The sequence below is a fragment of the Lutra lutra genome, chromosome 7, assembly GCF_902655055.1.
Source record: "Lutra lutra chromosome 7, mLutLut1.2, whole genome shotgun sequence".
Classification (NCBI taxonomy): domain Eukaryota; kingdom Metazoa; phylum Chordata; class Mammalia; order Carnivora; family Mustelidae; genus Lutra; species Lutra lutra.
The window spans coordinates 120159839-120173353 of NC_062284.1; the positions used below are offsets into that span (position 1 = coordinate 120159839).

Here is a 13515-nt window from a genome sequence, read left to right on the forward strand (position 1 = left end):
TGTCCTGTCCGGTTTAATCCCGAAGATGGCCGTAGGTGGTGATCGCTATTTGTAGGGTTCAATGAGGGGTGGAGTCTGACCCAGGGGCTAAGGCAGTGCCATGATAAACTTCCTCACTGCCTCCCAGATCCTGTTCCTGCCTTCTTTTTCCAGGAGAGAGGGAGAGCTTAGTCTTTGGGTACCTCTTTCCTGATTTTTATTTTTAAAACTCAGAGGCGGCGGGGGGTGGGGTGGAGTAAAAATAAAAACTCCGTTCGGAAGTTGCTATTGCCCCTGTAACTGGTGTTCCTCTTTTCCTCAGCACTGGCGTGGATGCTCCCTTCACCCGTCCTTTGGGGACTCCGTTGCTGTTTGATGGCGGCAGCCGCTGCTGGGTGAGCAGCCGGAGACTGTACCGTACTCCTCCCGTCGGGACAGGATCGTTTTCTCCCGCCGTCGCCACCGCCACAGAGGTGGCGGTGCTTTTCCCTCTTGACCTCTCCGCCACGCTCCAAGGGACAAGAAGATGCCACTGCCGTTTGGATTGAAACTAAAACGCACCCGGCGCTATACTGTGTCCAGCAAGAGCTGCCTGGTTGCCCGGATCCAGCTGCTCAATAACGAGTTTGTGGAGTTCACGCTGTCTGTGGAGAGCACTGGCCAGGAGAGCCTGGAAGCTGTGGCCCAAAGACTGGAGCTGCGGGAGGTGAGCCCCCCTCAAAAGGCTGCAGGCTTCTCTAGCCTGCCTTCGTGCCTTCTTCCTTCCCATTTTTTTTAAGACTTTATTTATTTATTTATTTATTTATTTATTTATTTATTTATTTATTTGACAGAGAGATCACAAGTTGGCAGAGAGGCAGGCAGAGAGAGAGGAGGAAGCAGGGATCATGACCTGAGCCGAATGCAGAGGCTTAACCCACTGAGCCACCCAGGCGCCCCTTCCCAGACATTTTAATGCTTGCTGGCTCTGTGTTTTCCAAGTAGGTCCCTGGCGGTGATGTCTGAGTCTGCAAGCCCCTCTCTCTGTGAAGAAGGAATCTAGAGCAAAGGGTCTTTCTTTAGGTGTGCCCCTTAAGATCCCTAATAGTGCTTGAGTTTTGGAAGTGCTTATATTTGTTCCCTTAAACTGTAATCCAAAATCAAATAGTAATACATTCAGGATTGTCCACGTTCCTTTTTTTTAAAGATTTTTATTTATTTATTTGAAAGAGAGAGAGAAACATGAGCAGAGGGAGAGGGAGAAACAGACTCCAGTGGGGAGCCTGATCTCAGGCTTGATCCTAGGACCCTGAGATCGTGACCTGAGCTGTAGGCACACGCCTAACCAACTGAGCCACCCAGGTGCCCCCCAAGTTTTCCTTTTCTAATATAATCCCAAATGTGTCATCCTGATCTAGTACACTTTACTGATTTCAGTTACTCATTCAACATTCATTGACTGTTTTGCACAGGCCAGCAAGCCAAGATTGTAAAGATTTATTGTCTGAGTTTGAATTCTGGTTTCCTCACCAACTGGTTGTTTAACCTTGGATGAGTTATGTGACTTTCTGGGCTCCAGTTTCCTCATCTGAATCATGGGGATAACAGTGGTGCCTGATGCTCAAGAGTGATTGTGTGATTTAAAGTGCATGTAAAACGAACACCTTTTTTTTTTTTTTAAGATTATGTATTATTTTAGTAGTCTTTGTACCCAATGTGAAGCTTGAAACCACAACCCTAAGATCAAGAGTCTCGTGCTCTTCTTTCTGAACCAGCTAGGTGCCCCAAAGCCAAAGCTTCTAAGAACAGTCTGTTATAGTTATCATAGGGAGGTTTGCCCTGGAAAAACCCCTAATCTCATCTGTAGGAAGTTGTAGAATCCTCAAGGACCCATATAATGTCTCAAATTTAAAATGCTGTATTAGGCCTGTGAAGAAAAGGGCTCTAATTAAATGTTAGGACCCTTCCTGTCTTTGGCTGCTTGACTCTGGGGTAAGAGAAAGATGGAGGAACTGGTTATTCCCTGTAAATGCCTATGTTGTATTCCTAACTGGAAGTCCCATTATTGTAGTTCATAGAAAGTTAGGAATAGATAAACTGTACCCCTAGTGACTATTCAGAATCATTTGATTATTCGATATTAAAGACCTGTTAAGTGCCAAGGACATATGTAGGAGGAGCTTATGCTAGTGTTGACACCAGTAAGGACACAGGCTGATTCATGCTACGATAGGGAAAGTAGAGGGTGCCATAGACAATAGGGACAGATAGCAGAGGGGAAAGGGATGGTGCAGGGTAGACTTGCCCAAGGGTGGAAAAGGCTGTTCTGATAAAGGAGCTGCAGGCATGAGGCCAGCGATCTACCTGGAGCTTTAGGTGGGAGAGGAAAGGCTGAGAACAGGGCCACATAATGCCAGGTTTGGGGTTTGTCCTGAAAGTAGTAGGGAAGTTAGTGAAGGATTTTATTTTGTCTTATTTATTTTTAAGTAATCTCTACACCCGACGTGTGGCTTGAACACATGACCCCAAGGTGAAGAGTTTCATGCTTCTCTGACTGAGCCAGCCAGGTGCCCCATTAGTGAAGGATTTTAAACATGGGTTTGGTGTGATTGTTTTTGTGAAGAGTAGGTCTTCTGGAGAATGAGTAGAAAGGAGTAGTTGTTGTGCTGCAAATGGTAGTCCCTTGGATCTGGATGGGGATGGAGAGAAGTGGCTGGCATCTGCAGGAATTTAGGACCTACCTGCCAAGTGTGGAGAAGCACTAGCCAGAGGGTCCAAGCTGATACTCAGGTTTCTAGATAATGGTGGAGCCTGTAACTCAGAGAGGAAGCATAAAAGGAAGAGCAGGTTTGAAGGGGTAGGGAGAGTTGTGTGGTGAGATCAGTTCTGGAAGTGCACAGAGATGCCTTTTGGAGATGTTGAGCAGGCAGAGGCCTGTGTGGGCTTGGAGCTCAGCTGGGGTTAAGGATTTGGGAATCATCAGCCTAGGTCAGTTCATCAAAGCTGGGAGAAGGCATGAGGCTGTCTAGGAGAGAGAAAGAAGATGTAGCAGACCCCTGGATATGAATAGAGGAGGCCGAGCCTTAGGAAGGAGCTGGAATGGAGCACCAAGGAGAAAGTAAACCAGGAGAGCCGGCCTCAGTGACCAGCCCTGCTTGTTCTGCTTCCATCACTCATTTTTCCTTTTTTAAAATATTGGTTCTTTTTTCCTTTTCCTTTCTTCTTTCTTCACATACCAGGTCTGCATACAGCCACTGCAGAATCAACTCCTTGAGGAACTGTGGTTAATTTATTTTTGTACCCAGTGTACCAGGCCTGGAATGTGCTCAATAAATACAGGCTGGACTGAACCCACAGGCATTGCTTTCCTTCTCTGTTAGTCAAAAAGTCCAGAGAAGTTGGGCGCCTGGGTGGCTCAGTGGGTTAAAGCCTCTGCCTTCGGCTCAGGTCATGATCCCAGGGTCCTGGGATCAAGCCCTGCATCAGGCTCTCTGCTCAGCAGAGAGCCTGCTTCCACCCCTCCCCCCCGCCCCCCGCCTGCCTGCCTACTTGTGATCTCTGCCTGTCAAATAAATAAATAAAATCTTTTAAAAAAAAAAACCACACACACACACAAACAGAGAAGTTATCATCACTTGTTCGAGGTTACCGTCCCCAGGAACAAGCACCTTCATAAAGCTGTGGGTATCTAATGAGACTGATTTTCTTTTTTTTTAAGATTTTATTTATTTATTTATTTGACAGAGAGGGAGATATCACAAGTAGGCAGAGCAGCAGGCAGAGAGAGAGGGGAAAGCAGGCTCCCTACTGAACAGAGCCAGATGTGGAGGTCTGGGGCTCGATCCTAGAACCCTGAGATCACGACCTGAGCCGGAGGCAGAGGCTCAACCCAGTGAGCCACCCAGGTGCCCCATGAGACTGATTTTTTTTTTTTTTTAAGATTTTATTTATTTATTTGACAGAGAGAAATCACAAGTAAGCAGAGAGGCAGGCAGAGAGAGGAGGAAGCAGGCTCCTTGCTGAGCAGAAAGCCTGATGTGGGGCTCAAACCCAGGACCTGGGATCATGACCTGAGCCGAAGGCAGCGGCTTAACCCACTGAGCCACCCAGGCGCCCGAGACTGATTTTTAACCAAAGAGTAGAGTGCTTTGAGACGGGGTAGGCGTGAACTGTGGGAAGTGTCTTGTCCTTGGACAGATTATCCCAACATTTCCAGTATTTAATGACAGTCATGGTTAGGAAGTTAGTCTCTATAGCAGATCTTCCTTGTAAAGCTCTAGAAGCTCTGCTGTGTCGCATATAAACAGATGGCTCAAGCCCCAGGCCTAATCTAACCGAACGACCCAATGACGGTTCAGAACATCTCTGAGTCAGGGTGATACCTGTTCTGCCTTTGTGGCCACACATACGAGATTCATACCAAGAGCTGTTGGTGTGTTGTTATCTTGCACTCTTCTCTCATCAGTCAGACTCAGAATCATCATAGTATGTAAATTTGGCCGATAGGCTCTTCTACTTGCCCACATTTCAGTTGGGGGAGAAAAGTCTTTATTGGCTTAATCGAATCCTATTTTACTTCTGTAGTAAAAATTATAAAGGCTATATAAAGGCTATACGTAACCCATCACAGCAGTGCCCAGAGGCTTTAGCTAGTATTATATCCCTAGTATTTTATTTCTTAAGCTGGTTGTGTGAGTGTATGTTTGAATGTCTTCATATTTTTTTTTTGAATGAATGGCTGATGCTTAACCAAATGAGGCACCCAGGTGTGCCTATATGAACTTTTTCGAAATTCTCCATAGTTGAGTGGTGAAGAGTAACTTTCAAAAATGAAGGAACATTACCCCCACAGGAAAATATTACTGTTCATTATAGCAACAGCCTCAGAGCTGTTGAAATTCTCTGCATATTATTCATTCTGAGTTTCATGACACATTTTCAAGAGAGGTTGTGAAAACCTTTGTAGAATTTAAGGAGAATTAGAAAATTTTCTCTCCAGTTTAGAAGGTATACGTTACAGAGCTTTGATGGAGGTGGTGAGACCAGAGGGTGTGAACTGAGCAGGGTCACCTTGATGTAATCAACACAGTTTAGAGTCAGGTGCTTCAGCTTAAAAACCCGTCCTGTAGGGAGGTCTGGGTGGCTCAGTTGGTAAACTGTCTGCCCTTGTCTGCCTTCGGTTCAGGTCAGATTGATCCCTGCATCAGGCTGCCTGCTTCGCTCTCTCTCTCTGTCAAATAAATAAATAAATAATCTTGGGGCGCCTGGGTGGCTCAGTGGGTTAAAGCCTCTGCCTTTGGCTCAGGTCACGATCCCAGGGTCCTGGGATCGAGCCCTACATCGGGCTCTCTGCTTAGCAGGGAGCCTGCTTCCTCCTCTCTCTCTGCCTGCCTCTCTGCCTACTCTCTCTCTGTCAAAATCTTTAAAAAAGAAAAATAAATAAGTAAATAATCTTAAAAAAAAAAAAACACCCAAAAAACAAAAACCTATTGTCTTTGGGAGTAAGACCTGTGCTACCCCGGCTGACTGAGAAGGATATATAAAAGCAGGATGCCATTTAGTAATTTGCAATGAGATATGGAACCACTAAGGACCCCAAGTATATGTGTTCCCTGGCCAGGCCATGTTCTCCCTGTAGGCAGGCCACATGGGAGCCAGAGCTGACTAGAAGTTGCTTGGTGAGCATGGAACCAGAGAGTGAAGCTGCCCTGAAAACCTTCCTTCTCTTCTTAAGGGGAAGGGTATTGCCTCCGGGACCAGACAAGTTCCTTTGAGTCTGGGTATCCTTTCTGGGCAGTCCTTAGTTGGGTACTGCTTGTATTTGCGTCTTGAGAAGAATCTTTAATAGAGTGGTTAAGACGTTTGCAAGTTGAAACAGAAGAACTTGAGTTTGGACCTCAGTGCTGCCATTTATCAATTATGTGACCAATTAGCTATGTGATCCAGCCCAAGTGATACACAGCATCACCACATAATTCATAAATCAACCATCCTGTCCACTTTATGCACATCTCTCCTTCATTTATAACAGTTCACATAGGTAGAAATTTTTTATCTGCAAAAAACCAACATGAGACTGAAAAAGGAACTTTTATAATAAAAACATTTTTTTCCCCCAAAGATTTTATTTACTGGAGAGAGAGAGAGAAAGAGTGAGAGCATGGGCGGTGGGGGAGAGTCGGAAGGAGAAGCAGACTCCCTGATGAGCAGGGAGACCAACGCAGGCCTCAGTCCGATCCCAGGACTCCAGAATCATCACCTGAGCCGAGGGCAGTTGCTTAACCAACTGAGCCACCCAGGTGTCCCAATAAAAACATTTTTTAAAAAGTGATTTTGTTCAATTACATTTGGAATTGAATTTTTCAGGTCCACTGTTTTTCATCTGTGGACTGGGGATAATAGTAATAGAGGTACCTACCTGGTAGTGGCTGTGAGGATTCAGTATTACATGAAAAACATTTAGTAGAGGACTTGGTATGTGAGAGGCTCTCAGCAAGGGTGACTGTTCATTCCTGTTGCTGTAATTCGTGACTCCCATTTCCATGTTGTGGTAACTGACCAGCTTCTCTTCAGATTGATTCTTTTGTAAATATCTTGTGTTCTCTTAGTAAATGGAAAAAGCAGTGTTTATTCATAAAATGTTCTTAGAGTAAAAACAAGTATAGTGTCCATTGGTAATCGTACTTTTCATGTTATTAAACAGTTAAAATTTTAGTGTACCATTGTAATTTAGCATCATATTTGAACGTCTTTTTCATGCCACTTGATATTGATTTGTACGGTGTCACTGCCTCAATGCCCTCCCCCTTAAAAACAACAGAACTTCAGTAGGTTTTTACTTCTCTATTAGCCTATTTCTTCCCACTTCTTGTCAGCCTAGGATTAGAAACAAAACAAGACTTATGAAATTTGTATTAAGGTTTATTTTTTTCTCTAGGGTATGTCTTTCTGAAGGATTCTGTTTATTTATATATATATATTTTTTTAAGATTTTATTTATTTGACAGAGAGAGAGAGACACAGCGAGAGAGGGAACATAAGCAGGGGGAGAGGGAGAGGGAGAAGCAGACTTTCTGCCAACCAAGGAGTCTGATGTGGGGCTCGATCCCAGGACCCTGGAATCATGACCTGAGCCGAAGGCAGACGCTTAACAACTGAGCCACTCAGGTGCCCCATTATTTTTATTTTTTTTTTAAGTAAGCTCCATGCCGGGCGTGGAGACCAATGCAGGACTTGAACTCAAAACGCTGAGATCAACAGTCAGACGCTTAACCAGCTGAGCCACCCACGAGTCCCTAAGCATTCTTCTTATTTTTTCCCTAAGCATTCTTTTTAAATCTTGTATTACATTTGATAATCATATTTTTGTCATGTTGTCATGGGTCTTAATTAGATTCATTGCAAATTATTATTTCTTGTACAGGGTAACTTCCTTTATCATAAAGTCTTTATTCAGCTTAATTCACATGTGGTTGGTGGTTTTTTGTTTTTTGTTTTTTAAGATTTTAAATGTCCAGTTAGGAAATGGAACTTAAAACACCCTGGGCATTTTTTTTTTTTTTTCCTAAAGTAATCTCTATGCCCAACATGGAGCTCAAACTGAGGACTTGAGATCAAGAGTCACATACCCTAGGACTGAACCAGCCAGGTGCCCCAAGCCTAGAGGCTTTTAAAACAAAAACACAAACTTGTATTTATTAGGTAATCCCTATCCCCAAAATGGGGCTTGAACTCATGACCCCACGATCAAGACTCACATGGTCTACCTACTGAGCCAGGCAGAAGCCTCTTCTAAAATTCTTCTGAGGATGACTTTTTCATGTTTTTGCTGTGATACATTATGTGTTAGTTTTATAACACTCCGGCTACTTCTGAGTGTTGTGTGTGTGTATAGGGAAAGGGGGATTCTCACTGGCTGCATAAGTAGTGCACATACATAACTACAGTTTTATTTTATCTTTTTTTTTTTTAAAGATTTCATTTATTTATTTATTTGACAGAGGGAGAGAGATCACAAGTAGGCAGAGAGGCAGGCAGAGAGAGGGGTGGGGGAGCAGACTCCCCGCTGAGCAGAGAGTCAGATGCAGGGCTCAATCCCAGGACCCTGAGATCAACACCTGAGCTGAAGGCAGAGATTTAACCCACTGAGCCACCCAGGCATCCACATAACTAGTTTTAAAGTTGAGATCAATACTAAGTCATTTGGGGGGCGCCTGGGTGGCTCAGTGGGTTAGGCCGCTGCCTTCGGCTCAGGTCATGATCTCGGGGTCCTGGGATCGAGCCCCGCATCGGGCTCTCTGCTCAGCAGGGAGCCTGCTTCCTCCTCTCTCTCTGCCTGCCTCTCTGCCTACTTGTGATCTCTCTCTGTCGAATAAATAAATTAAAAAAAAAAAAAATCTAAAAAAAAAAATAAAATACTAAGTCATTTGGTAGAAAATCAAGCAAAATTTACAAGTTTTTCCTGTGGCCTCTCATTTTAAGATTATAATTAGGCTTTAATATTCAGTTGTTCTGTGGTGGTTTATCACAGATGTTCAGAAAAAAATTTTTAATTGTATTTGAATTGTATCACACATATGTCAAGTTTTTATTCTTTAGAATGTCAGCTCTATCAGAGTAGGACTGTTTCATCACCTGTGTCGGCAATAGTGCCTTGTACCTTACAGTACGTTGTTGCTGAATAAATGTCTACTTAGTTTAAAAACTAAGGTTCTTGTTTTAAATTTACATTGATAAGCATAGGCAGCCACTCAGTTAAGTCAGCCTTTATTTGTTGTATGATTTTATTTGCTGCAGAGACTTGAACATTTACAAAGCTTTAAACATAGGTAGAAAAATACCTTTTTCTTGAGAATTTTCTTTCTTTTTCACTTTGTGGTTTCTGCTGAAACACTTAGAAAATGATCAGGTTTTAGGGACTCCCTGAGGTAAGATTGCTATATGAAGGGAGTGTTAACTTCTTTTGAATAGATTGTTCCTGTAATGTTTTCTGGCTGGTGGAGAAACTTTTGGCCAAGGGACTTGTTGGTATAGAGAGGGATCAAGTATATAATGCAAACCATTACTCTAAGCACAACTTTAGAAAGTGTTCTTGGCCATCAGAGTGTTTTATTTTAAATTAGTGTCTTAGGTATTCCAAATATCCACTGACCTTATCTTGACTGTTATCTGAGTAGACCTCAAGAATTTCATGCCTATTTCCTTTTGCACTAGCTGTTTCAGTTGGTCTCTAAAAATAAACTGGAGTATGTATAAGGTGAAAAAGTATAATACCTGCAAACTTTTCAGCCTTTTGGGCTGAATATTTATTTATTCAGGTATGTAGGTTATAAATCAGATAAAATTGATGTGTAGATAAGTATCAGTAAATATCTTTGGTTAGATCTGTTGGACCATCTGAAGCAAATGTAAATTTCAGATTGGCCTCTCCACCTAGATAAAGAAAGCGTTCCAAAATCCAAAACTGATTAAAATGAGCAAGGATTGGGGCGCCTGGGTGGCTCAACTGGTTAAGCCACTGCCTTTGGCTTGGGTCGTGATCTCAGGGTCCTGGGATCGAGACCTGCATCTGGCTCTCTGCTCAGCGGGGAGCCTGCTCCCCCTCTCTTTCTCTCTGCCTGCCTCTCTGCCTACTTGTGATGTCTCTCTGTGTCAAGTAAATAAATGAAATCTTTTTAAAAAAAATGAGCAAGGATTTTTCTTGATTTTTTAGGTTTTCTGTTACTTTTTTTAAAGATTTATTTATTTTATTTTATTTATTTTTTTTTTTTTTAATTTTTTTATTTTTTTCAGCATAACAGTATTCATTATTTTGCACCACACCCAGTGCTCCATGCAATCCGTGCCCTCTACAATACCCACCACCTGGTGCCCCCAACCTCCCACCCCCCACCCCTTCAAATTCTCAGATCGTTTTTCAGAGTCCATAGTCTCTCATGGTTCACCTCCCCTTCCAATTTCCCTCAACTCCCTTCTCCTCTCCATCTCCCCTTGTCCTCCATGCTATTTGTTATGATCCACAAATAAGTGAAAGCATATGATAATTGACTCTCTCTGCTTGACTTATTTCACTCAGCATAATCTCTTCCAGTCCCGTCCATGTTGCTACAAAACTTGGGGATTCATCCTTTCTTTCTTTCTTTTTTTTTTTTACAGCGTTATAAACATATATTTTATCCCCAGGGTACAGGTCTGCGAATCGCCAGGTTAACACACTTCACAACACTCACCATAGCACATACCCTCCCCGATATCCATAACCCCACCCCCTCTCCCAACCCCCTCCCCCCATCAACCCTCAGTTTTGTTTTGTGAAATTAAGAGTCACTTATGGTTTGTCTCCCTCCCAATCCCATCTTGTTTCATTTACTCTTCTCCTACCCCCTCAACCCCCCATGTTGCATCTCCTCTCCCTCATATCAGGGAGATCATATGATAGTTGTCTTTCTCCGATTGACTTATTCGCTAAGCATGATACCCTCTAGTTCCATCCACGTCGTCGCAAATGGCAAGATTTCATTTCTTTTGATGGCTGCATAGTATTCCATTGTGTATATATACCACATCTTCTTTATCCATTCGTCTGTTGATGGACATCTAGGTTCTTAAATGAGCAAGGATTTTTCTTGATTTTTAGGTTTTCTGTTACTTTTTTTAAAGATTTATTTATTTTAAAGAGAACGTGAGTTAGTGGGCGGAAGCAAAGAGGGGCAGAGGGAGAAAGAGAATGTCAAGCAGACTCTCCACTGAGTGTGGAGCCCAACACATGGGCTCATTCTCACAACCCTGAGATCATGACCCAGGCCAAACTCAGGAGTCTGTTCCTTAACAGACTGAGCTACTCAGGTGCTCCAGATTTTCTGTTACTTTTTTCATCTGGTCTAGATATTTAAGACCTGATGAAAGGGGTCTAATATAAGGGTGCCTGGCTGGCTCAGTTGGAAGAAGATGTGACTCTTGATCTTGGGGTCATGGGTTTGAGCCCCATGTTGGGTGTAGAGATTACTAAAAAAAAAAAAAAATAATAAAGTTAAGAAAAAGCCCAACTATATAAATAAGTAGAGGAATTATTAATACAAACATGTAAATGTTACCTATTTTAACACAAGTAGTATCACACAAGTTATTACGGAATTTAGAAACCTGTTTACTTAACGTGGAGTATTATCCAACTATCACTTTATTTCTAATAAATTTAAGGGCTGATAGTCTGTGATGTTTTTCTCCCAGTATTGGATTTTTCACTTCAGAGATGTTAGAGAGGTCCTCGAGTCTGCCACATTCATGTAGTCTCATCACCATGTGGAATTAAGCATAAATTTACTCATGTGCAGAGGTTTATGAGTTGAATTACAAAATGGTGGACCTAAGGAACTGATGGTGTTTTGGGAGCTCTCACTAAGTTCTGTCATTGCCTTTGATGTATAAAGTTTCAGATTTCATTCCTTATAATACCGAAAGTTATAGTGGCTTTCTGCTGCTCTCCTTCTGGATGGATAAACATTATTGTGCTGGAAGCTTAATATGCCTTATCGCATTTAATCCTCATGTGGAATTAGGCATTACCTTCCTATTTTATTTATTTATTTTTTAAAGATTTTATTTATTTATTTGACAGACAGAGATCACAAGTAGGCAGAGAGGCAGGCAGAGAGAGAGAGGAAGGGAAGCAGGCTCCCTGCTGAGCAGAGAGCCCAATTCGGGACTCGATCCCAGGACCCCGAGACCATGACCTGAGCCGAAGGCAGAGGCTTAACCACTGAGCCACCCAGGCGCCCCACCTTCCCATTTTTAAAATGTAGAAACAGAAGTTCTGAAAAATTGGATGATTTGTTCTGCTAATAAGAGTCAGAATTTGAGTTTGTATCTGTCAGACTAATGCTTGAACTTTGACTTTTAAAGTTATAGTGGTCATGGACCCCTTTAGAATCTGACAAAAATGCAGAGTTTTGCTTACAGTTTCAGGTGGTTCATGGATACCCTCTCTGCCAGTTCATTTATGAGCCAAGCTGTGGGCCTAGAAGCCTCTCACAGATGAAGCAGCCTTTCCCCTGCTCTCAGCTTAACAGGACCTTTCTTCTCTGATCTTTCCTTCTCCAGATGAAGGTGCTGGAAGAATAGAACATTTGTGAACAATTCAAGACCTTCGTTTTTTTTTTTTTTTTAATTTTATTTATTTATTTATTTATTTATTTCACAGAGAGAGATCACAAGTAGGCTGAGCAGAGAGCCCGATGTGGGGCTCGATCCCAGGACCCTGGGACCATGACCTGAGCCGAAGGCAGAGGCTTTAACCCACTGAGCCACCCAGGCGCCCCAAGACCTTCGTATTTGAGGGAGAATAATTTGCCTCTTAAGTATACTTCTCCCCACCTGTACCCACAAATCTCCTTTTTGAATGGTCTTTATCTTTAAATCTCAGGAAAGGACATTTGAGGTATTTGTTTCCTCATTGGGACATCTTACTCCTTTTTTTTCTTTTTAAGATTTATTTTTAGGTAATCTACACCTAACATGGGGCTTGAACTTACAACCCCACGATCAAGAGTTGCATGCTCCACCAACTGAGCCAGCCAGGCACTCCAGGGACACCTTACTCTGAGGGAAAATCTCCTTTCAAGGAGGAAAAGGAGGAGGTTGTGAGTGGGAATGCCTTCCTTATACCTCTTATGGTAGATCCACACCCGTCTTCCTTACCAGATAGTACCTTTGTGCCCAAGTAATAGGTGTGTGACAGTTTTTCATTGAACGAATGGATGACTCATACTTCTACTTATGCATTAGCCAAATTCACTGGTCAGTCGTTGAGCCCTGTATTTCACTCTTCTTATCAGAAACACACCTTGAGTTGTGGGTTTTTTTTTCCCTATTAAGAAGTCCTTTGTTCATACCACTTTTTTTTTTTTTTTTTTTTAAAGTAACTCCATGCCCAGTGTGGAACTCAGTGCAGGACTTGAACTCCTGACCCTGAGATCAAAACTTGAGCTGAGGTCAAGAGTCAGACGCTTAACCAACTGAACCACCCAGGCACTCCTCATATCACTTTCTTAACAGTATGTTGGTTTAGCAAATATTTTCCTGTTTGGTTCTCCACAGTTTGTTCATAAATAAATGTCACTTATATTTATTTTTTAATGGACTGACAGAATATCCAGAGGCAATTTAAATTCTCATGACTTAGCCTAAGACGCTAATTTCACTAGAAGAAACGATGTATGTCACAAATCGTATATGAGAAGTAGCAACATGTATTAAGCATAACTTTTCCATGCAGGGTTTGTGTACCTTTCTGTAGTAGATTGCCCTGGTAAGATCACTAAAATGAATGTAGGGGTTAGACTTATAACTAGGACAGCATAATTACATAATTTTGAATGAGCTTTAACTGAGCAGGCTAAGAAAGTGTACAAGGATTTAATGCTGGTTGGTAGCAGCTCATTTTCTTTGTGAATATAAAAACAATTTGCCTTTGTTCAGTTGTGTTACAGTTGTGTAGCTGGCTTAGACTTTGATTTGACAAATTCATTATGATGTCAAGTGAATTTTCAGCCAATTGAA

At 42.3% G+C, this 13515-nt stretch overlaps 1 protein-coding gene across 3 annotated transcripts in view; it reads left to right on the forward strand.

Moving 5' to 3' along the window:
* PTPN21 (protein tyrosine phosphatase non-receptor type 21) overlaps positions 1-13515 on the forward strand; it is an 81950-nt gene that overhangs the window by 3959 nt on the left and 64476 nt on the right. For all 3 annotated transcript variants that reach the window (XM_047736569.1, XM_047736570.1, XM_047736571.1), the window contains exon 2: positions 302-685. In XM_047736569.1, coding sequence (XP_047592525.1) covers positions 506-685 — 180 coding nt within the window. In that variant the 5' untranslated portion in view covers positions 302-505. The remainder of the gene's footprint in view (positions 1-301; positions 686-13515) is intronic.